We start from the raw sequence: 21955 nt of genomic DNA, 5'->3' as shown, positions 1-21955 counted from the left end.
TGACGAAAAGAAGCTCGTGAACTGCCTTTTCTTCTTCTTCTTAATTAAGACTACAGAGGAAACGTGAAACCGACAAAAAGAAAGAAAGCACGAGATATTAATCAAAAGTCAAGTTGCATCCATCCGCAAACGCCATCAGCTCTCGACTTGGACTTCAACTAAACTTTACAGGGCAGGAATTCAAAAGGACGACGGAGCGGCATTCCGATCCAAGAGGAGCGACCAGGAAAAAAAAAAGGCGGACAGACAAGTCCGCGATCCAACACGAGCTGCCATGCCCAGAATGGCCTCTTCAACGCAGCTCATCAGAGGGGTCAAGCAACAGGATTAATATAAGAGCAAAACTGAGGCTGCACATCCCGCAACTCCTTAATCACTGCAGACCGTAAAGCTGATACAGCTTCTTGCGCGTCTGCACCGTGCTAGAGGAGAGCGCCTGCTGCCACGTTGCGGGATTTGCGCTGGCAGCACCGCTGAGCAGGTCGCGGATCATGCGGCTCGCCTCCACACCCTCCACGGCGACTGAGCAGGCCAAGTCGCAGAAGAGAGAGAGGTTGTTGAGGACAATGGCCGGGTTCTGCTGCACCGCCGTCAAAAAGCCGCACGTTGCCGCCTCAAGCAGCGAGGAGGACTCGCGGATGTTACGCACGAAGCGGCAGAACGATCCGGCAAAGAGCTGCACGCTGCACTGCGCCTTCGCCTCGACATCGGCGTCCACGTAGAGCATCACACCAAGACACAGCGACACGTTCTCGGCCATGTTGCGCATGTCAGCCGTCACCTTCGTGCGACCCAGAAAGTTCGCAAAGAGGGAAAAGAGCTGCGCCATGGCCGGCATTGACTGCACCGTCGGCAAGTTCGAGCCGTCCACCTGGTGCTCCAGCAAGTTGCACAGGGCCCACGCAACGTTGCTCACGACGCCGTAACTCGACTCGTCCACCGTGGAGGCGTTGCGCACCGCCGCCTCGCAGAACTGCGGCAGCACCTGTTGCAAGTGGGTCGGGCACGTCCGCGCCACGTCACTCACGAGGGAGAAGCCGTTCTGGCGAATGGCGGGCACGGCATCGGACAGCGTCATCAACAAAACCTGCATGAAAGCCGGCTCGTTCTGCGCCACCAGCGGCTCCAGACCGGAGCCCATGGCGTCAAAAAGTCCACTCAGCAGAATCGCTGAGGTCACGATGAACTCGTCGTCGGGAGGGACGTCGCCCGCCTGCAGCGCGGCCATGCGCAACTGCAGGTGCTCCCGCAGCAGAGAGAAGCCGCGGTGGAAGATATCGCCGGCCATCGGCTGCATCGCCGGTCCAACGGCGGAGCAGACACTCGCCATGCAATCGAAGAGGCCCCAAAGCAACCAGCTGTCGTTGGGCGTCTGCGACCAGAACTGCGAGAGTGGGTTCATAAGAGTCGAGATGAGGGACTCGTTGCTGCGCAGAGCACCGCCGAGGCTCTGACAAACCGTCTGCACCGCCTCAAAGAGCAACACGCGGTTCTTCAGCTGGTACGCACCAAAGCAGGTCGCGACAGATTGCACAATCGCAGGGGCCGCCACGTCCATCTGACCCTCCTCCGCCTTGGACAGCATCTCCATCAGCGCCTCCACCGCACCACCCTGCACCATCTTGGACGGGTTTTCCATCTTGCGCAGGATGCAGGTCATCAACCGCTCCATCAACGCCGGCGTGGCCAGGAAAAAGGACCCGAGACGCGTGCTGGTCCAGAGCGTGATGCTGACGACGAGGAAGTGCGTGTCATTTGCCTCGAGCAGCTGCAGCAGCATCGGGCAGATATCCGGCAGGTAGCGGGTGAGGGAGTCGAAGCAGCCCTCGCAAGAGGCGCCAAGCGCCAGCACCGCTGCCTCCTGCTGCCGCCAGTCCGACGAGCGGATCATGCTGGCGATGCACGACAGCACCGTCTCCAAAATAGCGTCGCCGTAGTACTCGCTCAAGTCGTCCAGTGTGAGGGCCGACGCACGGCGCAGGTTCCACTCCTCCACCTCGTCATCATCGTCACCCTCGTCCCCCTCCTCGCCGCCCTCTTCACCGCTGCCCGCGTCGTTGTTGCGGTGCTCCGAGTAGTGCCGCGGCCGAATCGCGTCCGCCTTGTCGGGCACCTGCCAGTCCTCCGCGCTCGCCTCCAGCATACCCATCTCCATATCCGAGTAGATCATCGCACGGATCAGTACGGGGAGGATTTGCACCACGGTCGGCTGAGCCACCTCGGCGAAGTGGGGAAAGTGCAAAATGGCCCGCCAGAACTCCGTCGCCTCGATGCGCAGCGCCTCCTCCTCAGCGTTTGCAGGGGCGGCCCCGTTGCCGGCGGTGGTCGCCTGGTACATGAGCTGCCCAATCTGGGTGAAGAGCGCATCGTCGATCTCGCTGTAAAAGGTGAGAGAGAGGACGATGCAGCGGATACACAGCGTCGCCACGGCCTGGGAGATGGGCGTCTGCAGGTTCTCAAAGCAGGCCTGGATCACCGTGCGCACGTTGCCCTGCAGACTCTTGTACGTGTTGCTCTCGAAGTCCATACCGGCCAGCTCCAAGATGAGCGACACAATCTCCAACGCCTTCATGCGGACTTCGACCGCGTCTGGGGCGGTGGTGCCGAAGGTGGTGGCCGTGAGAAAAGGCACCACCGCCATTAACACGGGCTTTGTCAGCCCCGCAGCATCCAGCAGTGTACCGGCGTCATCGACGATGTAGGACAGCGTGCGGATGGCGCCGTGCACCGCACCGAGGTCCGTGCTACGCTGTGTGACGATGGTGCCCAGGCGTTGCACCACCGGTTGAGCCGGCCACAGGCCCTCGCGTACGGCGACGCTGATGATGCTGCCAGCCACGTTGCGGATAATGCGCTGGGGATCGACGATGGCGTGCTCACACACGGCCGTCTGCAGATGCGCGTTTTGCGCACACGCCGGGTTGGCGAGGTTATTTTTGAGCTGGAAGCCAACCAGCTGCCGCCCCCGCAGGTCTGCTTGCTGGGAAACGAGAATTTCCGCGCAGCTGGAGAAGTACGCGGACGCGTTGGACTTGAGCCGCTGCAGCTGCGCCTCGCCCTGCTGACGGGTCTCCTGCTGAGGACTAGATGCCGCAGCAAGAGCCGCCAGAATCTGAGGAGCTAATGAGGCCATCGGTGCCTTTTAATGGAGAGAAAAACGGCGCAGGTTGTGGTTGATTTCCTCCTCGTTAATTGATGTGTGTGTGTGTGCGTGTCTGTGTTTATATTCACCTTAAAACCTTGTTAGAAAAAAGGAAAGACACCTTAATGGATATTGAAAATAGAGAGCAGCTCTATACGTACAATTGTGGACTTAAACGTGTTTAATTCACTCCTTTTTGCTCTGATTTGTGGAGTCGCAAAGGAAGAAAAAAAGAGAGGAGAAAAGGACAAAACCCTGAAAGAGGCAAGCGTCTTTTCGAGCTCCTTTTTCTTGAGCCGTCGTTCGTTTTCTCGAGCCGCTCCAACAAGTGTCGTGGAGGACGTCAAAGAGCAGAACGAGGTCCCTTTGCAATGCTGAACTTTAGAAGGTTCAGGAAAAAAATAATAAACAAGAGAAGAGAAAAAGAGGGGAGGGAACGAAGTAGATGGAAGTGTTTCCGTCATAAACCGTCAGGCATGAAGATCGAAAAAAAAAGAAACAAGAACGCCAGAAGTTGGTAAACTGCAAGGGTTTCAGCGCTCGGAGTGTGCGTGTGCACGCGTATGAGACATGGGCTGTACTGTTCGTCGCCAGGACGACCTAGCGCGATACGCAGTTCGAGACATTTGCACGTGCGTTGTTCGCGAATACGACAAGGCCGGCCAAGCGGGTACGCACCCCCTTCACTACACCAGAGAAAACCTTCCTGTCGTTCCACGGCATCGCAGCAAAGCAGCTGAAACGTGGCCTAAATGCGTAGAGCCTCGGGGAAGGAAAAGAGAAAAGACGGCGCATGAGGTGCCTTTTCTTCTTGTTTTCGACGCCAATGCTTACGGAGGGTTTTTTGTCGCTCTTCGTCATTCAACCAGTGAATAAAAAGAACAAGAGTCTACAGGAAACAGAACGCAAAATAGTCAAGGTGGTGGAAGAAAAACGTTCAGGAAGGCAAGAAAAAGAAAACGAGAAAAAGAGCACCGCTACATGTAAAACTTCAGAGATACTTGGAAGCTCATCAACGCCTGCAAAACAAGAGAGAGGAGAGAAGAGGAAAGAAAGAGAAGAAGAAGTGTGGGAAGAACGGTAAAAACCGCTACACAAAAGGCGCAGGTAGTAAAAGTACGATGCGTGCAAAAACACAGAAAAAAAACCCACACACAAGCAGCGAATATCAGAGAAAAATAAACGCAGAGTAATTGCCGCACGATGGAGAGCAGTGACACAACAACTATATCAGCACACAAAGAGAGAAGAAGAGAAAAGAAAAAAGAGACTATTAATTAGTAAAACATGTCGGCCGAACACACAGACCTGATATATACGCTGCCGAACGGAAGAGGAAGAGGGAAAACTTTTTTTGAGTGCCCAGCCAGCTTTCTAAGCAGGGAGGTAAAAAATCTAACATAAATGAAGATAAACACTTGAAGTATTTCTTTAAAAGTTTGGATTCACGGCGATCCTCCCGAAAAGAGGGCCTTTGAAAACGTAGAGTTGCCAGGAATGGAGATGTAGATAAATGGTAAAACGAAGCATGGTGGGAAGAAGCAGGAAAAATAGTTTTTCCAATGTGCCATTGTAAAGAGAAAAGAGAAGCGAGCAGCTGCATGTCCTATACAAAGGGCTTTATACAAGACGGCTAGTGAGTCGAGAGGAGTTTGAGCTGACCAAGACCTGTTGTAGTTCCTCGCCATCTATGACGCAAAACGGGGGAGATTTAATATATATGTACTTGCCTCGACATTGTCTTCTACAACGAAGACAGTTTCAGCAAACACATTTTAAACCCTCTTCGCTCATGAGAATAAGAAGGATAGGAAGTCAAGAGTCGAAGTGATTGCAAGGCATTTAGAGAAATACATAACTAGCGAGTACCTGACATCAATGTCCCCATCAAGGCTAGTCATTGTTTCTTCACTATCTAGTATCTGCCCCAATTCCGTTCTTCTTTATCTGTCGTGTTTGTCGTCGGACTTTTTCTCAGAGAGTATCACATTACGAAGTGCAAGGAAAACAAAGCTCATGGATCTTTTTAAGGATCCTATGGGTCCCTGTCGTGGGAGGGACCGGGGGTGGGCGGGTGGATTTCAGCGAAAAACCGGAGTTTCTCTTGATGCTGAAAACAGCTGTGCCAGGCAAACCAGAATACGGAAGAACCAGGATTCAGGAGGTAATAGAAAAGGAGAAGATAGTTTAGAGCATTACCCTAAATGACCGAGATCCGCCAATCTCTCCGCTGCCAATCACATTCAACTCATTTTTTCCGTCCCTTCCATTCCCCTCGCAGGCTCACAGAAAAAAAACCCGATCACACAAAGTGCACCGCAAGGGTCTCATCCAATGCTATGCAAATTCCTCCTTCCACAACAGATTGTTTTTACACCCATATTTTCGACTGAACAAGAGAAACAAGAAAAATAAAGGAGAGCGCGAAGAAGATGATAAAATACAGGAGACGAAGAAAACCAGCAAGATTAGAAAAGAGAAAAAAGAACAGAAAGTCGCAAGAAAGTCGCAAGAAAGGAAGAAAGAGAGGAAAAGGAAAAACAAGCAAAGAAATCGGCCCCACCTGCAGAAGAATTTTTGAAGCTTAGAGAGAAAAAAAAGTTAGTGATATGTTTAAAAAAAAAAGGTTAGCTCCAATGGAAATGAAGGTTATTCGCTCCCGAGTGTTCCCCGAGGGCTTGGAGGACAAGAACACGCAAAGGAAATAAGAGCCAGAACAAAACTATTCTATTTTGGAAAAGAGAGCGAGAAGGGAAAGGTATGTTTTTAAAGGTAAAAATGTTGCGGTGGCATGGCACAAGATTCGCACAAGCGCGATCACCACGAGAGCGTCTATTTACATAAGCTTTGATGGATCCGTCACAAGAAAGGGCTCGCCACTCCACAAAGAAAAAAAAAACAAAGGAAGAAGGAAATACCAAGCGTACACAAGAAAACATTTCAAAAAAGGAAGCCTTAACAACAACAAAAACAAAGGGGGAAATTGAATTCTCGGTTGTGTGCACATGCTTCCATGACCGTTGACCAAGTCAATATCGATGAAGTAGAAGGAACTAAAAGTGATCAAAAGCACGAACGCGATTCCAAAAAATAAAACTCAAAGATAGACCGTTTTGAACGCAAGAAAACGCTGCGTAACCGACGACATCGAGAAGAGTGAACAACGAATGATAGAGAGAGGCGGTAACATATTCGCATAGCAGTACTTCATTAGTATCAAAGGTTCGTTTACACTACTGTTTTCTATTTCCTTTCCGTTTTTTTATTTGTTTGCATACACCAGAAGTCGCTGTCTTTTGCCTCGTTTTTCACTCACCTATCACTTCGTGCGTAATTCTGCGTTAAGAAAAAAAAACGAAGATTCCAATAGAAAAAAAAGGAGAAACAAAAAAATAAGAGCAGACCGCTCCATTGAATCGAAACCCTACAGTGGTGCTCCAAAACAACAAAAAAAAACTATCAGTACAGAAGAACTTTGCCGTGTTAACTCTTTTGAATGGAAGAGGTCGTTCTTTACTACAATTTTCCTTTAGCGCTTGCCATTTATAGAAGTGATAAACACCTGTGGAGTTTCGCAGGTTATGTTTAAAGTAACACAATAAAAGAGGAACATAAAAGTGTGAGTGTGGTCAACGTCCTTCTACATCAGGGACGTTTGGTTGTTTGACAATTTCAATGAATGAACATTTCATACATCTTTAAAAAAGAGTCCTCTTTCTGTTGTTTTCCACTCGGCTTTTCAGGTGGATGAAGTGGGAGCTTATTTGCACAAGCGAGTGGTCTGCTCTGCAGTTCGTTTCACCGCTGGCACTTTTTCTACGGACGAAAGCACCGGCAGCGGAGGCCTGCGACCGGAGAGGCGGTTCTGCAGCGGACCAGCTAGAGTGCTCGCGGCGATGTGGGGGCGGCTGAGACTCAACGGCAGGATCGGAAATGTCTCGCCATTCTTTGGCGCTAGCGGCGTGCTGTGCATCACAATACTAGGGGAATCTTCGCGAAGCTTCCGGGTGCAGTCGCTCGTCTCCGAGGGGATCTCGTCGTTGTACGTGCTAGGGCTCCTGTGCATGGTGGAAATCGCCGTCGAAAAGAAGCCGTGACCGATTCTCGGCTTGCGTGGTGCGCTGTTTGTGGCCGCGCAGCAGTCCTCGCTGTCCTCGCATGGAAAGTCGCGGTCTCGCGGCGAGGACGCCGACGTCGCCTCAAATGGGGTGTGCGCCACCGTGGACGGCGTCCGACCCGTGCCACGCCACACCGCCGTCTGCTTCAACGCGGTGGAGGGCGGGTTCGGCACACTGGAGATGCTCCCGCTGCTCGACGCGGTGGCGTCGTCGCCGTCGTCGTCGTCGGACGCGTGTGTCTGGGCCGGCCTCATCGCCGCGGCGGCCGCGACAGTTTCCGTCACCACCGGCATCTGGATCCTGCTGCTCTCCGAGGAGGAGTTGCTGGTCGACTCAAAGCTGAAGGAGTGCGAGAAGGCGTTGGAGGTGCTCTGCAGGTTGACGATGGACAGTATGGCGTCAATCGACTGCGAGCCGCAGTTCCGCATGTGGTGGGCGATGTTGCCGTCGCCCACGTTCCCCGAGTTCCGGCTGACGCGGGAGTGGCGGCGGGAATGCTGTCGCGGGTCTGTGTTGATGGAGCTGCGCGTCGGGAGGGCTAACTTGGAGACGGGGCTGGCGCTAGGGCGGTGGAAGGACCCGCAGCCGGGCAGCAGCGGCAGCCCCGCAGGAGGCGAAGGAACGCTGTGATTGTGGTGGTTGCCGTCGCTCATCTTGCGGTCGCTTGCCGGAAACGCCGCCAACGGGTTCGCCTCCGTCGGCGGTGGAGGCGCATCGGGTGAAATGAGGGAGCTCATCTGAATGAAGTTGCTCTTGCGCAGCCGCTGCCGCACCCGCTCTGCCCAGCGATGCAGCACCGCGCGTGTGTGGTCGGATACGACGACTCTGCGTTCAGTCACCTCGACCTTCGCAGCGCGAGTCGCCTGCGATAGCTCCGCCTGAGACACGTCAAAGTTAGAAAGGAAGTTGTTCGCCGCAGTGCCGGAGTCTACCGACAGCACCGACATGACCCTCGACGCGAGGTTAGACTGTGTAGTGACGCTATCCTCTACAGGCCTTTTCGGCGAGCCCGCTTCGATGAGCTGCGGTAGCTGCTTCACGCGCGAGCACTTCAAATTAAAGCTGTGCGACGCGCGGCTGGTCGCCCGCGCCGCGGCACGCACAGCCGTGTCCTGTTCTGCGAGCGTCTTCATCTTCACCAGAAATTTTTCATCGTCCAGGAACTCCTTCAGCTTCTGCAGCGTCCAACGTTTGTTAGGATCCTTCTCCAGCAGGCCATCCAGGATGATCTTCCACTCCGGCTCCAAAGGGACCTCGTAGAGGTTCATTCCATTCCACGGGTAGGGCTGTGTCATGATGTTCCGCCGCACCTCGAAAAGCGTCTTGCCGAAGAAAGGCGTGAAGCCGACCAGCATGCAGTACAGCGTCACACCGAGCGCCCACACATCGGTGAGGTACGGATCTACCTCGCTCTTCTCCACCGACGGGTCGAGAAGCTCGGGGGAGGTGAAGAGCAAGGTGCCGCCTCCCAGCTTCGCTCCGCGGCCGTTGCTGTTTTCGCTACCGTTCTGCAACTCGTTCAGACCGGCGGTGGAATCGTTGTTTTTGTTGCCGTTGCTGTCTCCTTCGTTGCTGGCTCCATCGAGAGACACCGACTCCTTGTCTTCTGAAGTGCGCGTCGACAAGATCTCGCTCACACCGAAGTCAGTGAGAAACACCTGGTGGTCGGACCCGAGAAGAATGTTGTCCGGTTTGATGTCGTGGTGGACGAGCTGCCGCTTGTGCATGTAGCGCAGCCCACTCACGAGCTGGCGCAGGTAGAGGGTGCAGATGTGTTGTGCCACCGGCTTGCACGCGAAAATGGTCGGGAAACTTGCCGCCTCGGCCGGCGTCAGCGGGGCGTCACCGCCATCAGCGCTCTGCCGCACCGCACACCGGATGAGACACTTGCTGTAAATCTCCCCGTTGAGCGGCACGCCGGCTTCGATCGCGCTGATGGCCACGTTGTTAAACTGCAGCGACTTCAGACGCACGACCGGGCCGTTTGGCACGTAGTCCATGATGAGGTAGAGCTTGTTCGAGGCGGGATCGTCGATCACTTCATAGAGAGAGACACAGTTGCGGTGGCGCACCTTCTTCATAATTGCAATCTCGCGCTTCAGCGCCGCGTCTTGGTCAGTGGCGCCGAGGCCGCCGATCTTTTTCTTGAGGTGCTTCTTGTCGATTATTTTGATGGCTACGTTCTGGCCTGAGCTCGCATCGACGCCGAGCTTCACCTTGCCGTAGGAACCCTGACCGAGGTTGGCGATGATCGTATAGCAATTGATCATGCGGTTGCCTTCCTGGTCGTAGGCCACGGCCAACTGGCTTGTCTCGTGCACCGGTGGACGCAAGAGGCTGGCCGTGCTAACGGTGGAGAAAATGCTGGTGGACAAGGCGCGGTCGCGTCCTTCAAAGAGTCCAATGGACCCAGTCCAGGGGGCCACTTGCGCGCGTGCCTTGCGCACCTCTTCGAGCAACTCCACCAGCACCTGCACCACCGTCTCGACTTCCTGCGGTGTCTTCTTATGCAACTGCCGACGCAGCGCGTCCTCGGCGGTTAGCCCGGCCGCTGGAACAAAGAAGTCGTCCAGCTCATTCATGCGCATGGCGTGCACAAAGTGCTGAGACGTCCTGCAAATCACATCGACCGCCATCCGCGATTGCATGTTCGACCCGCTGCGCATGCTGGTCGAGGTGGCCGTGCTAGTCCGCCGTATGTTATGTCTAACGTCGCAGAGGCTACCGCGATTACTGACGCTCTCGCCCTGCAGCCGTCCGAGGCCGTGCACATCGGACTGGGAGCTAAGGTCCTCGAAAAGGTCATCGATCAGGGGGTTGCGCTCGGGTCCGTCGGGCACGGCATTGTGGGTCGCCTTGGATGGCCCGGCCGACGCGGACTTGGTGGAGCGCACGTTCCCTGGCGAGACTGCCTTACGAACGGTCTTCGTCCTGCTAGAGTTCATTTCCCCGCACTTCCAGCGCGCACGATCGGAATGTGATGGCGAGAAGTTTCGCCTTTCACGGGGAGGAGAAAGGTTATTATGTACTTAAAAAAAGAAAAGAATTAAAGAAGAGATAGTGGAGCGGAGAAGAACACTTGAACGTGCGACTAAACGCTCGTTTACGGTAGCACGCTGTACAAATTGGCAATACAGCTTATTTCTTTTGCTTTTAAAAGAAAGAGACACTGATTTGCAGGTTATGTGGATGCGTAGGACGCCGTGTGTGTCTGTGTGTGAGGGAAAGACACTGGATGAACGAAAATGAAACGATCAATACAAAGCACGTGTAAATGCGAGCCTGCTGATGCATACGGATGTGCTTGTGTGCGTCATCTAACACGCGTACAAGTAGAGGGGCCGTGCAAGCTTCGTAGGTGTCTCGTTGCTGCTGTTTCCCACTCGAGACTTTGTATGTTACTGCTTCTTTTCACTGGTGGAATTGTCGCCACGATGAAAGTGATCCAAACACCAATGTTAAACGGTGTATCCCACAAGTACACAGGAAATGCGCCAGGCGGTTATCGGTGAATAATAATAATAATAATAATAATAATAATAATAATAATAATAATAATAATAATAATAATAATAGAAGGAGAAGAGGCAAGACGAAAGCAGGGAAAAGGACGAAGATTTGTGCGAATTACTAACGTCACCGAAGCCACAGTAAGTCGGAGAACGACTGTGATGAAGCCTAGCACGAATCCTTGACACTCACAACTAAGCAAAAAGCCATTATTGCTTCTAAAAGAAGGCAAGGGCAAGATCAGTGGCATTACAAAGCAAGGGCCACACTCCTCAATACATCACGTCTTCTTTGCTAGTACTTCTCTTGTTTCATTCAGTGTTAAAGACGAAGTAGAACTCCTCGCTTTACGAAGCGTTATGTGAGCGTTAAACGGGTGGACAATAGAGGTGCAAGACACACACACGCTCGAGGAACAGTCGAGAAAAGCGCCAGCGGGAATGCACCAACAACTGAAGCAGGCCAGTTAAGCAAGGAGGGAGAAAAACAAACAAGAAACACCTTACTAACTGTGAAGAAGCAACGAAGCCAACTTTGAAGAAACTCTCGTGGCACTCCTCCCCCTCTCCGAAAAAAAAAAACGAAAAAAGACCGGCATCAGTGCTTTTCTCGTTCATCTTCCGGGGACGCTTTGCTTTGGTTTTCCGCCACCTCCTCCGATTGGTCCCACATCGGATCCACACAGACGCGGTAGGCAGCGCTGAGTTTGCCAGCCAGAAACAAGTTCTCCTCTTTGATGGCCAGCGCGAACATGCGCTCAAAGTTGCGCTTTGCCTCCTCCCTTGCCCTGCCATCGCGTAGCGGCAGAGGCGTGGGGGAGAACGAAGCGGAGGCGGCGGACTGTGCCTTATTGCTTTCCGCCTTCTGAATCTCATTGAAGAGGACTGGGTAGCTGCGGTCCAACCCAAGCACCTGCACCGCCTCCACACCCGACATGTGACGCCTGCTGCCTGCGCTTCCGTCGGCCGTCACGGTCGCCTCCGCCTCGTATTTCAACCGACGACTCTCGCGGTGAAAAGAGACGAGGAAAACTTGTAGAAGAGCCGCACTGCTGGCGACAAGGAAGCGTAGGAGCTGTGGGGGGATGCGGGCGATGCGGGTAGGGCGGAATAACGCGGGAGAGCACGCACCGCTGCCCGAATAACGCGGCCGATGCAGTCGCGGGGGAGGTGCATGAGTGGCGCTATCAAGGGAGGTTGGCGAACTCGCTACGGAAAAGCTGGTGGCAGAAGAAGCTGCACGATAGGACAGCTGGTACTGGGCCCTTGCAAGGACAGCGAAGGTGTCCACCGCTCTCAGACGCTGACAGCCTTGTCGACGCATTCTTCTTTGTCGAGATACAAATGCTTGCGATGTTTTCTGGAAGGAAGACACGCAGAAAAAAAAAACCAGCGAAAGCAGTCGAAAAAGATTTTCCTTTTTAAGTTAGCAGTTTGAGATACAAACAGCGGCGAGCTTCACAAGGCGGTACAGCCCGTTTGTCGGGGATTTGGTGACTTGAGATGAACTTCGTAGTCCCTTACGAGCGCCACTGACTTTTGCCCGACACAGAAGCAGCAAGAAAAAGGAAGATGAGAGAGTGGAGGGTGGTGCAAACGCACGATAGCGAAGCACAAAGAGATGGGTGAAGACGAAAACACCCAATAGATTTCTTCTTCTCATAAGATTGTCCGTATTACCGCCAAGATGCTGATGTAACGACGAGAGTGTGTAACTGCGAAAGAAGGGAATTTATACACGAGTACATAGCTTTAACGCGCTCGCATGAATAAAAAAACGAAAAGCGGGGAAAGTAGAAAACTAAGTTATACTTTCTTGCCCATTGTGCGGTCTTCATGAAGGAATACTGCCGTGCGATACTCTCTTCCCTCGCATGGAGTTTTTGGTTTTTCAATCTCTTGCTTAAACTTGGCTTTCCCTCTTAGACACATCAATATATACTCTGTAAAGATGACTCCCACGACAAATAAAAATACACATGAAAACACCAGCCTTTTTTTTCTACACGCGCAGAACCACTTGGTGCTCCATATCAGCAGGTCTGCTCGCTCTACCCCTTCGTACTGTCCTTGGATAAAACAGTCTTCATCTTTATGAAAGCTCAGCCACCAGAGCATTACGTCTTTGTCGCTGTTCCTCCTGCCACTCTTCAAACTCCGCATCCGTCATGCGCAAGACCGGCGCCAACACCGACTTCTTCATCCGCAGAGGATCGTAGTTGGGACTGGCAAGCGAGCGGTGCGTCTCCGCATAGTAGCTGCGTACGTCGTCGATAACCTTCTCCGTCTGCGCAAACACCGCCGCGGACGCCTTCGACTTTGAGAGCAGCGCATCGCGGACGCGGATGTAACGGCGCTCCGCACGCACCACGCGGTGCACCAGCAAACGGTACCACTCGTGCAAAAACGGCAGGCTGCGGCGTTGGCTGATAGGGACCGCCCGCAGAAAAACCAGAAAGCGTCGCTCCCAGTATGCCAATTCATCCATGGCGTCGAGGAACTCCCCGGGGAGGTCGTAATGAGGCCGCGGCGCAAACATCCGCTCCTCCCACTCCTTCAAACCCTTTCCACCCGTCTTGTTTTTGTCCTCCTCGAGATCACGCCGCGTCCAGACCGGATTCGCGGGTGTGACGGACCGCTCCGGCCATGGATCGGGTGGCACCAGCGTGTGGACATTCATGTGGTTTTTTGTGTAGATGGGTGCCTGCGTGGCGGGGCGCTGCGCCGTGTCCGCCGCGTCTGTCTTCGCCTCTGACACGACGGGCTCGGCGCCATCCGCAGCGGCGGTGACATCGCCAAAGAGGGGCAGCAAACGATGCATGTGGAAGTCCGGGGGAAAAGGCACGCACTGCGACGCCGTCTCCTTCGCCGATGGCGGCTTCCTCCCGTACTCCTCCTCGTAGACGCGCTCCTGCGTACGCTTGTACACAAAGTCGGACGTTGGCTTCTCGCCCATGTCGCGCATGAGCAGCGCGTCGTGCAGGACGTCGCCGAGGATCGCGTCCATCGAGCGCTTGCGGCGGTTGCGGCGACGGTTGCGTGAACTCACCACCTGATCAATCTCATTCGCCAAGTCGTCCTTCGCCTTTCCGCGCGAGGTGGTAGACTCCCCCTTCACCTCCCTCGCCACCTGCGACGTCTGTTGTGCGGCCTTTGTGCTTGCCTCCTGCACTGTCTGCTCCACCGCCATGAGCGGGTCTTTGTGGCCAAAGACATCTTCATCAGAGCTGCCGGGCGTGACGTGGCGTTCCTCCGTAAAGCCGTCCGTCGCATCGCCGGACGTCATCGCCCTGTTGAAGATGTCGCGTTGCATCTGTGCGTCGGTGGCAGGGCTCGCTGCGCTGCTGTTGCTGTCGCCGGAAACAGGAGTCGAGGTGGCGTACATCCGTGTTCGCACGGTGGTGGTGGTGACGGTGACGGTCGGAGCTGCCCCTGACACCGCCACACCACAGATATGCGCCAGCGCGCGGATGCCTCGTCCACACTGGCGCATGACTAAAAACAGAGGCAGGGAAGCGTTTCCGCCTTATGGGCACCTATGTTGTGTTTATTTACCGAGGTTATGTGAGACGACGCCCTTTTGTATGTACGCAGCGTGAACCACGAAACTGCGACAACAGCACGTTGAGCAACAGCAAAGGGAAAAGAATCGCAATAACGTCGATCTTCGCCCACCCTCAAATAAGAAAACATATATGTATATTTGAATAAACAATGCAAACGTTGATGCGAGGCAGAGACACAACAGGAAGTGAGCGGTAGATGAGAGAGAGGAGGTAAGAGGTACGACGGCGGCAAACTCCTCGACCCCACTCGTGGCCGCCATACGTTGACAGCTAATGGGCGAACAAAACATAAAAACCAAGAAGCACATTACCCCGATGAAGCAGCTGCACAACGTGGACGCAAAGAGGCAAAAGGGCATTTGAACAGCTGCAGAACTCACACTGCGTCTCCATAAGGATTGCCAAGAGAGGCAACGATAAACACAGCATTATAGTATTTCTTTGTTGCTAGCAGAAGAAGACACATTACAAAGGCAGAAAAAAATAATAGCAGATAAATAAAAGAGAAGGTAGAAAAAGAGGCTATTTTTGATTCAGGCGATCTCGAGACGCTGAATGACGCGATGCCACCGACCAGTGTACTCCTCCACAGCTGCCAATATCCACGAGTCGAGCGCCAGTTTCCCATTGCGAAGCACGCGAAAGGCGGCAAGACGCGGAGACACAACGGGAGTCGCACCCTTTGCCACCTCGTTTGCTGATGTATGCTGTGTGCGGGATGATGGAACAGCAGTGGTTCCTTGCGCATAACGCGTGGACGAGTTCTTCGCACGCAATGATGTGGGTGGACGACCTTTTGTTGATTCCGTGCACGCGCCTGCGAATGCATAACTCAGAAGAAACAAAGCGTGCCGAAGCCAGAGATGAGGCTGGAGAAGCTGAGCGAAGGTGGCCGGGGCGCTGGGAAGGTGTGTTTCCTTGGATGTCTCAATAGGAGCATCGATGAATGTCCCCCATTCTCCGAGAAGAGCATCTGACTGAGTGTTGTGTGATGGCAACGCCGCTGCACCTCCGTCGGCTGTGCACGTTATTACGCGTTGCATATAGAGCTGCATCGCACGTAAACCGTCCAGCTTCCCAACCGCTCTTACAAACGCAGTGTAACAACTACGCAACTGCGTCGGCGGTCTTTGATCCATGTTGGCGCTCGCCGTGGGCAAAAAAAGTTGTGATGGAGGAGTTGTATCTGCTGTGAGGGTATGCATCGACGTGCCAGCTTTGACTTGCTTTAACGAGGCATTGCCCGTGTCACGCGATGACGCCGCAGAGTTGACCCAATCACTTCCACCCTCCACGTCAAGCATGCCACTTGCCGCCGCTCCAAGCTCGTTGCCTCGCCAACTCTCTTCTCCCTGGCAAAGTTCGACGTCGCCGTCGGCAAACGCAGCACAAGAATTCGTGTCCGCCTCTTCTTCCTCTTCATTGACGACTTCACCGTCATCCTCGCAAGAAGGCTCGTCAAGCGAACTTTTATTCTGTTGACCAACGGATAAAACGCCATATTTCTCGAGTACACTTTGGCGCGTGAGGGCCGCGACGCTTGCCCAAAAGTTCTGTAGCTGGCGAATGGCAAGCTGTTTTGCAGAGGAGGCGTAGGCGTTTGCTTCATCTCGTGTGTCCACCGCCTCCGCGGCTGACAGACAGCGCCAGACGGCGCACGTGAGCGCGGCGTTGTGTGTCGCACCACGTTCAGGCTCCGCGGCTGGGTCGGCACGATCGGGATGGCCATCGGAGTCGACATCCTCCCCCGCACCGCGCGCACACCGTGCCTTGCCGGCGGCGGCGGCAGATGCGGTGCTTTCGTACGTGTGCACCAGCTGCATGAGCCGCCGCACCACCGCCTTGTTTTGCTGCACAGCACGCACGATGGTGTCCGTGAGTAGGGCAGTCAAGGTCTCTCCCGTTGGCCACGCTGCCTTTACATTCTCCTCTTGGTCGTTCACCTTCTCGGACGCATTCGTTTCTTCGTCTTCTCCTTGGTCTGCTGCAGAGAAAGGCAGTGATGGGCCGCTCTCTCCTGTGCCGAGTTGCGAGGCAGCCTCCGGTACGCCATTCTTCTTGAGAAAGTTCACAAAAGTTGTCGAGAGCCACACCACTGTTGGATCGGTGAGCGTGTGCACACCCGGGGCTGTTGGCAGGCATGTTTGTAAGCCTTGTCCCGACAATCCTCGAGACTGCGGCGAGGCTGCTGCTATTGCGGCGTGCTGGCACGCAAGTGAGCAACAACACGCACAGCGTGCGCCGTCGCCGTCGCCCTTGTTACCGTTTGTTGTGTGGCAGCATATCTTTCCAGGAGTGATCCCTTCTGGCACGGCGCCGGGGTGCGCTCGCCAACGCAGCTCAGCAATGTCGACCACCTCACAATACGCATCCTCTGCGGAAAGCAACTCAGTACACACAGCATCGTCTGGGTCCCCTGGCAACGACGACCGCGTCTGGTCAGATGTATGAGAAGGTCGCCGACGCAGAAGTTCGTTCATCGCAGACGCAGAGGGGTTCGTCGAAGCGTCTCGCGAAGGGAGTGGTGGCCTGATGCGGGTCGCACCATCCAACGCGCTGCTGACCACATCAGGTAGGGAGGACGGTAAGGGGAACGCCGGAGACTCCAAAACACCAAAAGCCCATGCGGAAGAGAAAGTTGTAGGTATTGGCCCTTTCTCATGAGCTGGCGAATGCGTTTTTGCCGAGGTAGGGATTGTGGCTGCGATGTCTGCCGCCAACGCTTGCGCGGCTGGTCCGACGTACAAAGGCAGATTGTCTGCGCCTTGGCGATCTGAGGCAGCCGTCTCTTCAAGTCCTGCAAAAAGTCTTCCAACTTCATCAGGGACCGCCACGTGGTCGTTTCCCAGGTACACCTTGCACCGCCGGTTGGGCAGACCTTGTCGACTTCTCTCACTCAGCAACGCAGAGCGCATGGAGAAAATGTGGCGCAGCGTGTCGAGGCGTTCCAGCTTCATCTGCAAAATCTGAGTCCGCCGCTCCGACAGGAGATCCCCATCCGACGCTCGAGAAAAACCGTCATCGTGCTCGGCCTCCACATCGCCGTTCTCTCCGTCACCGTCCTTTCCGCACAGCGGCGCCACCCGATGCGCGCTTCGCTCCTCCGGGCCTGCCAGTGTCTCCTGCACGTATCGTTCATCCAGCACTTCGGTGCAGCGCCCCACAAATGCGCTCCACTCCGCCGGCGTCATGCAGCGTGGCGGCCCGCCACTTTGGTCGTCCACCGCGGCTGCGGCAGAGGTGACACCGCACAGCTGAACCAGAAAAGATGATGACAGCCGAGGCGGCGTCCATCCCAGCCGCGTCCACAAATTCCACAAAACCTCTACAGGCCACACGGGTGGTCGGACAGCGTTGCTCCCTTTGCCTCTCGTGGCAAACACCAGCGTCGGTGCAGCCGCGTCCGTGTCGTCGAAGAGGTCGTCAGCGGCTTTGATTCTGCGTACAAAATCGGACGCATGCGCCGCGCTGCGTGCATCGATGGGGTCATTGCTGCTTCGTAGTGCACGCGGAAGCGCCTCTGCGGTCAGCTGCACGGCTGCTCCGGGGACCGCTTCAGTGGCACTCGCGTCGCCAGTACGCCACAACGCCGTCCAGACTTCTCTCATGAACGCGTTCTCTGCGTTCATCGAGTGCTGCATTGCGGTGTAGAAGACGTGAAAGGAGCTTTGGTGCCGTGAAGTGCACGCAGCGCTTGCAGCACCGCGTAGACGGTTATTCGACTCGACGCAGTATGGGCCGCCTCCTGTGAACAGGTGTGTGACATCGAAATCCTCGGCGCAGCACCATCGCGAGAAGTAACAGCTGTGAGCCAAGAAGGCGCTCGCCACGACACGAAAGCGGAGTCTTGTCTTTTCAGGAGCACAAAGTAGAACAGGAGCGTCATCGGGGTCTTGTGGTAGCGCTCTGCTGCCAACAGCTGCCTCTCCCTCCCCTCGACGGCGCTTGCGCTGACCCGCCATCGATTTATATTGGTGCTGTGGGAGATGGAGTTGCAGTTCTGGAGTGTGCTGGGCGATGCGCACGCAAATCGAAGGTGCTTCGTGCGTCGAGGTTGATCTGGAAATGGACGACTTGGAGGTTTGGCTCGACTCACCCTCTACCACCACAAAGGTGGGAAAGTAATCGAAAGGTGACCTGCTTTGGGGCGCAAAGGCCGACACCTCACATGCCGAAAGCGGCACAACCCACAACTCCTTCAACGTCAGCGCATGCACCGAACTCTGGTCAAACGGAAAGCTTGCCCTCGCATACGAGAAACGCTGCTGCAGCAGAGTCACCAGCGACGCCGTGGCTGAACCGTCTGCCTGTTGTTCGCTGGATTCGCTCGTCGGTGATTTTTGTGTCGGAGAGAGAGTCGTGTCGCACTGCCCTGACGGAGCTGGCGAAGTGTGTTGGGTGCGTTTGGTGCCCTGCTTGCGATGTGGTAGCGGAGAGGGAGAAGGTGACGGCGGTGCTGCGGTGTAAAGTCCCCCCAAATCCAAGCAGAGGAAGGAGACGTCTTGTGTGTTTCGAGACGACTGCTTTTGGGCAGCGTCAGCACCGTCGCCCTCATCCCATCGGATTTCTTGCTCTGAGAAGAAAAGCGGCGTCGCACCGTTGAGAAAACGGACGGTGCCATCTGAAAAGTTGGTCTCAGACCACACAAAAGCTGGCTGATCGCACGTGATTGCTTCTGTGTCTGAAACCGCAGTAGAGAGACGACAGCGTAACATGCTGCCCTCTCGGTCAGACGTGTGACTGCCTGCCATTGCCGCGCTGTCCTTTGTTGTCGCCGTCTCCTGTAGCGTCGGTGTCGGAGGAGGAGAAGGGTCAGGGTGAGGAGTTAGAAACGTTGTGCGCTGCTTCAGCTCACACTGCAGCCGCCGCAGCAAACGCAAAGCAGCAACACGTCTGTCTGGAGGTTCGAGATGACTCTTCTGAGAAGATTTCAACGGCATGGCTTCGCCGTTAGCGTGCTCGCGAAGAGGTATTACCGTCCATCTACAGTGATGCCTTTCGCGTCCGCTCCCTTGCAACGGCTCTTTGGAGCCACTGTGTAACTTGGGGTCGTTCGCGCTATCGGCCGTCGTTGCGGTTTTCAAAGAACTGCTCTTCCCTGCCGCATTCACTGCGATGGCGCGACACAACGCCCTGGCGTCCGACGCGGTGGTGAACATCACCATCGTGACAGGCACCTGCACATGCGACGGTGGAGCATTGAACGTCCTTACTGAGGTAGTCATGGGCTTTTGTGGTTGTTGTTCTGTGAGACTCCGTTCAGCTTTGAGGCGTTGCGCTTCTGGGATGAAATACAATGAAATTGTCTCTGCCAGGTCAAAGGCGGCGCGACGGTGAGAAGGACACTAAGGAAACGGAGAAAAAGGAAAGACAACAACGCAGGAAAGTGCGAAGATGCTGTGTCGTCAGACTGAAAAAAAAAAGGCAAACCAAGGGAAGGTTTTTTTTGACGCGATTCGTGAGATTTGTGCGAGTGCAATGCGACAAGCCTAACAGCCACCTACAGAGAGGCAGTGCGGTTGCGGTGAACAGGAAGGGAGAGAGGGGAAATAGCAGCGTAAAGAGCGCGTTCACCTCCAGCACTTTATTTTTTTAAGTAGAAAAGGTTCTCAAATGTGGTTTCTTCTCGTATCTGTGGCACAAGGGAAGGACCTTAAGATATCCAACACATCAAAACACTATCCAACAGAAAAAAGGGCACCCTATCACTGCTCGTCCGCAGCACCTTAAGAAAAAAAAAGGGTTGCCCTCACCCAGCTGCAAACTTTGCGTAGAAGCTTCCATCTCACGTCCCTTCACTGGGTCGCTGCTCTCCCTCGCTTCCCACTCACCGCAGCTTGTCCATCACGTTCACATACACGTCTCTCCTCGTCGCCAAAGGTGCCCAAGCACGCCGGTCTTCTAGTAAAAAGGCTTGAAGCGCGTCATGCGCCACCGCCACCTGGTGCTCGCGTGTGGCAGCAATGGGGTTCGAATCCACGCCGTCACCGCGCCGTTGCCCATCTGCATCTCGCTGTCCAGCTTGTGCACCATCCATCGCGATAAGTGCGGCAGCGACACCTTGCCAAAGCCCTCCCGCATGTACGCCGGAATGTAGTCGGTCCCCCGCTCACGATACTTAAAGTAGCCCCACGTATCCCACGCGTGTCCCTCGCTGTAGCTGTCCGGCACGCCGAAGTAGACATACTCGCGCACCGATCCCTGCTGGCGTATCTGTGCGGTGGGGTCGGAGTTCATGATCATGTCCGCCAACAGCACGATGCTCGGTTCGTACTTCTCCAGCGCCGCTTGGTTTTTCATCTTAATGATCGGATTGGGCTTGAACTCTGCCTGCTTGTCTTGCGGGATCATCATTAAATACGGATTCGAGTTCGGGTTCTCGTGCGCGTGAATGATCGGGACGGGGATCTTCTTCGTCGCATTCAGCAGCGCACCCAGCTTGCCAGTACGCGTGCCAAGAAACAAAATAGGCGCGTTTCTCGCCTTCTCCTCCGTAATCAGCGCGTGGCGTTCCGCCAGGTAGTCGGCCACGCTGTCGACCAGCTCGCGAGTGTAAATGAAGGACTGTGCCGTGATCATGCACAGATAGGCCAGCGTATGAAAGGGTTGGTAGTAGTTCCAGAAAAGCGAGTACCATTCCTCAAAGCTGAGCGCGGCCTCCCTCTCCACGTTGCAGCGGTCAAGCGGGAGGCGGGAGATGTCCTCCAGCGATGAGAACATACCCTGTCGCCACCACCACGGCTTCGCTAAACCAACCGCCCTCAGCAACTTGTCGTACTCGGGCGCGTAGTTCGGATAGAAGCAGCGCTCGATCTCGGCGTAGTCGAGGTCTTTCGCCTTTAGGAAGTTGTTGCCAAGAAACTCGGCGTACAGCATGGCAATCGCCTGAAGGTGGCCGTCCTTGTCACGCTTCTCCGCCACCTGCAGCCGTTCCCGCAGGTTGTCAAACTTGTTCGCCTCGAACCTCGGGTTGAGACCGCCGGTCAGCTGCGTGAACTTTGCCTCGGCGGTTTTGCTGTGGAAGCGGTTCACCGGGGGCACGGAAAAGGTGTAGCCGTGCAGCGTACTCACTTTGTTGTAGACGTTGCTGGCCTCATCGGCGGTGTACTGAATACCCAACATGGTGGGAGTGCCAAAGTTACTCTTCGCGCCACGCGCCGCCGCACTCTCGCGTTGCTGCTGCTGCTGCTGCTCCTGCTGCTGTTTACGTCGGCTGCTGGTGCTGCTGCTGCCGCTGCTGCCCGGTCCGCTGTTTTCTGTGTTGGCGGCATCGACAGCCGCCTCACCGATGTGGCGACTTTTGTAGGAGGAGCTGGACATCGCTGTCGAGCCGAGCGCTTACACAGCAGCAAACAATTCTGCTTTTAAAGTGAGAAGAAAGGAGCTTTGGTGGAGCTGCTACAGATAATCACACGCACAGAAGTACTATAGAATGATTATGTTGTGGTGGTCGTCGTCGCTTCCTTGTGTGTATGTGTATGTGTGAAGACGGGGAGCAACATGCGGTAGACGAAAAACAGAAAAAGAAAAGAAAAACAAAGAGTGCCCCGTACTGCTTGCACAACGCCAGCAAGATGATTTCGGCACACCCATGCAACGAGCGGTTTAAATGTTCCACAC

General features: G+C 54.8%; 6 protein-coding genes across 9 annotated transcripts; all 6 read right to left on the bottom strand.

Annotated features, from left to right (window-relative positions):
- Positions 1–373: 373 nt before the first annotated feature.
- On the bottom strand, positions 374–4928 carry ABB37_00441 (hypothetical protein; the record flags this gene model as incomplete). 2 transcript variants are annotated; one of them, XM_015796629.1, is made up of 1 exon in its annotated part: positions 374–4928. In XM_015796629.1, the coding sequence occupies exon 1, from the start codon at positions 3131–3133 to the stop codon at positions 374–376; it is 2760 nt and encodes a 919-aa protein (XP_015664637.1). In that variant the 5' UTR covers positions 3134–4928. The 2 variants fall into 2 exon arrangements, with proteins under 2 accessions (XP_015664637.1, XP_015664638.1); XM_015796630.1 differs by having other exon boundaries at positions 374–3523.
- Positions 4929–6902: 1974 nt separating this feature from the next.
- Positions 6903–10676, bottom strand: ABB37_00440 (putative protein kinase; the record flags this gene model as incomplete). 2 transcript variants are annotated; one of them, XM_015796627.1, is made up of 1 exon in its annotated part: positions 6903–10676. In XM_015796627.1, exon 1 carries the CDS (start codon positions 10203–10205, stop codon positions 6903–6905), a length of 3303 nt encoding a protein of 1100 aa, XP_015664635.1. In that variant the 5' UTR covers positions 10206–10676. The 2 variants fall into 2 exon arrangements, with proteins under 2 accessions (XP_015664635.1, XP_015664636.1); XM_015796628.1 differs by having other exon boundaries at positions 6903–10290.
- A 691-nt stretch (positions 10677–11367) lies between these two features.
- ABB37_00439 (putative mitochondrial hypothetical protein) lies at positions 11368–12093 on the bottom strand (the record flags this gene model as incomplete). Its single annotated transcript, XM_015796626.1, has 1 exon — positions 11368–12093. The coding sequence occupies one exon, from the start codon at positions 12091–12093 to the stop codon at positions 11368–11370; it is 726 nt and encodes a 241-aa protein (XP_015664634.1).
- A 768-nt stretch (positions 12094–12861) lies between these two features.
- ABB37_00438 (putative mitochondrial hypothetical protein) lies at positions 12862–14447 on the bottom strand (the record flags this gene model as incomplete). Of its 2 annotated transcripts, none has more annotated exons than XM_015796624.1 (1): positions 12862–14447. In XM_015796624.1, exon 1 carries the CDS (start codon positions 14260–14262, stop codon positions 12862–12864), a length of 1401 nt encoding a protein of 466 aa, XP_015664632.1. In that variant the 5' UTR covers positions 14263–14447. The 2 variants fall into 2 exon arrangements, with proteins under 2 accessions (XP_015664632.1, XP_015664633.1); XM_015796625.1 differs by having other exon boundaries at positions 12862–14436.
- A 421-nt stretch (positions 14448–14868) lies between these two features.
- ABB37_00437 (hypothetical protein) lies at positions 14869–19500 on the bottom strand (the record flags this gene model as incomplete). The annotated part of the gene is made up of 1 exon (XM_015796623.1): positions 14869–19500. The coding sequence occupies one exon, from the start codon at positions 19498–19500 to the stop codon at positions 14869–14871; it is 4632 nt and encodes a 1543-aa protein (XP_015664631.1).
- A 736-nt stretch (positions 19501–20236) lies between these two features.
- On the bottom strand, positions 20237–21892 carry ABB37_00436 (putative mitochondrial hypothetical protein; the record flags this gene model as incomplete). The annotated part of the gene is made up of 1 exon (XM_015796622.1): positions 20237–21892. The coding sequence occupies exon 1, from the start codon at positions 21653–21655 to the stop codon at positions 20237–20239; it is 1419 nt and encodes a 472-aa protein (XP_015664630.1). The 5' UTR covers positions 21656–21892.
- Between the last annotated feature and the right edge of the window lie 63 nt (positions 21893–21955).

Source organism: Leptomonas pyrrhocoris (assembly GCF_001293395.1).
Source record: "Leptomonas pyrrhocoris isolate H10 chromosome Unknown, whole genome shotgun sequence".
NCBI lineage: Eukaryota > Euglenozoa > Kinetoplastea > Trypanosomatida > Trypanosomatidae > Leptomonas > Leptomonas pyrrhocoris.
Note: the sequence above shows the minus strand (reverse complement) of the source record. Positions and strands in the feature narration are given on the sequence as shown.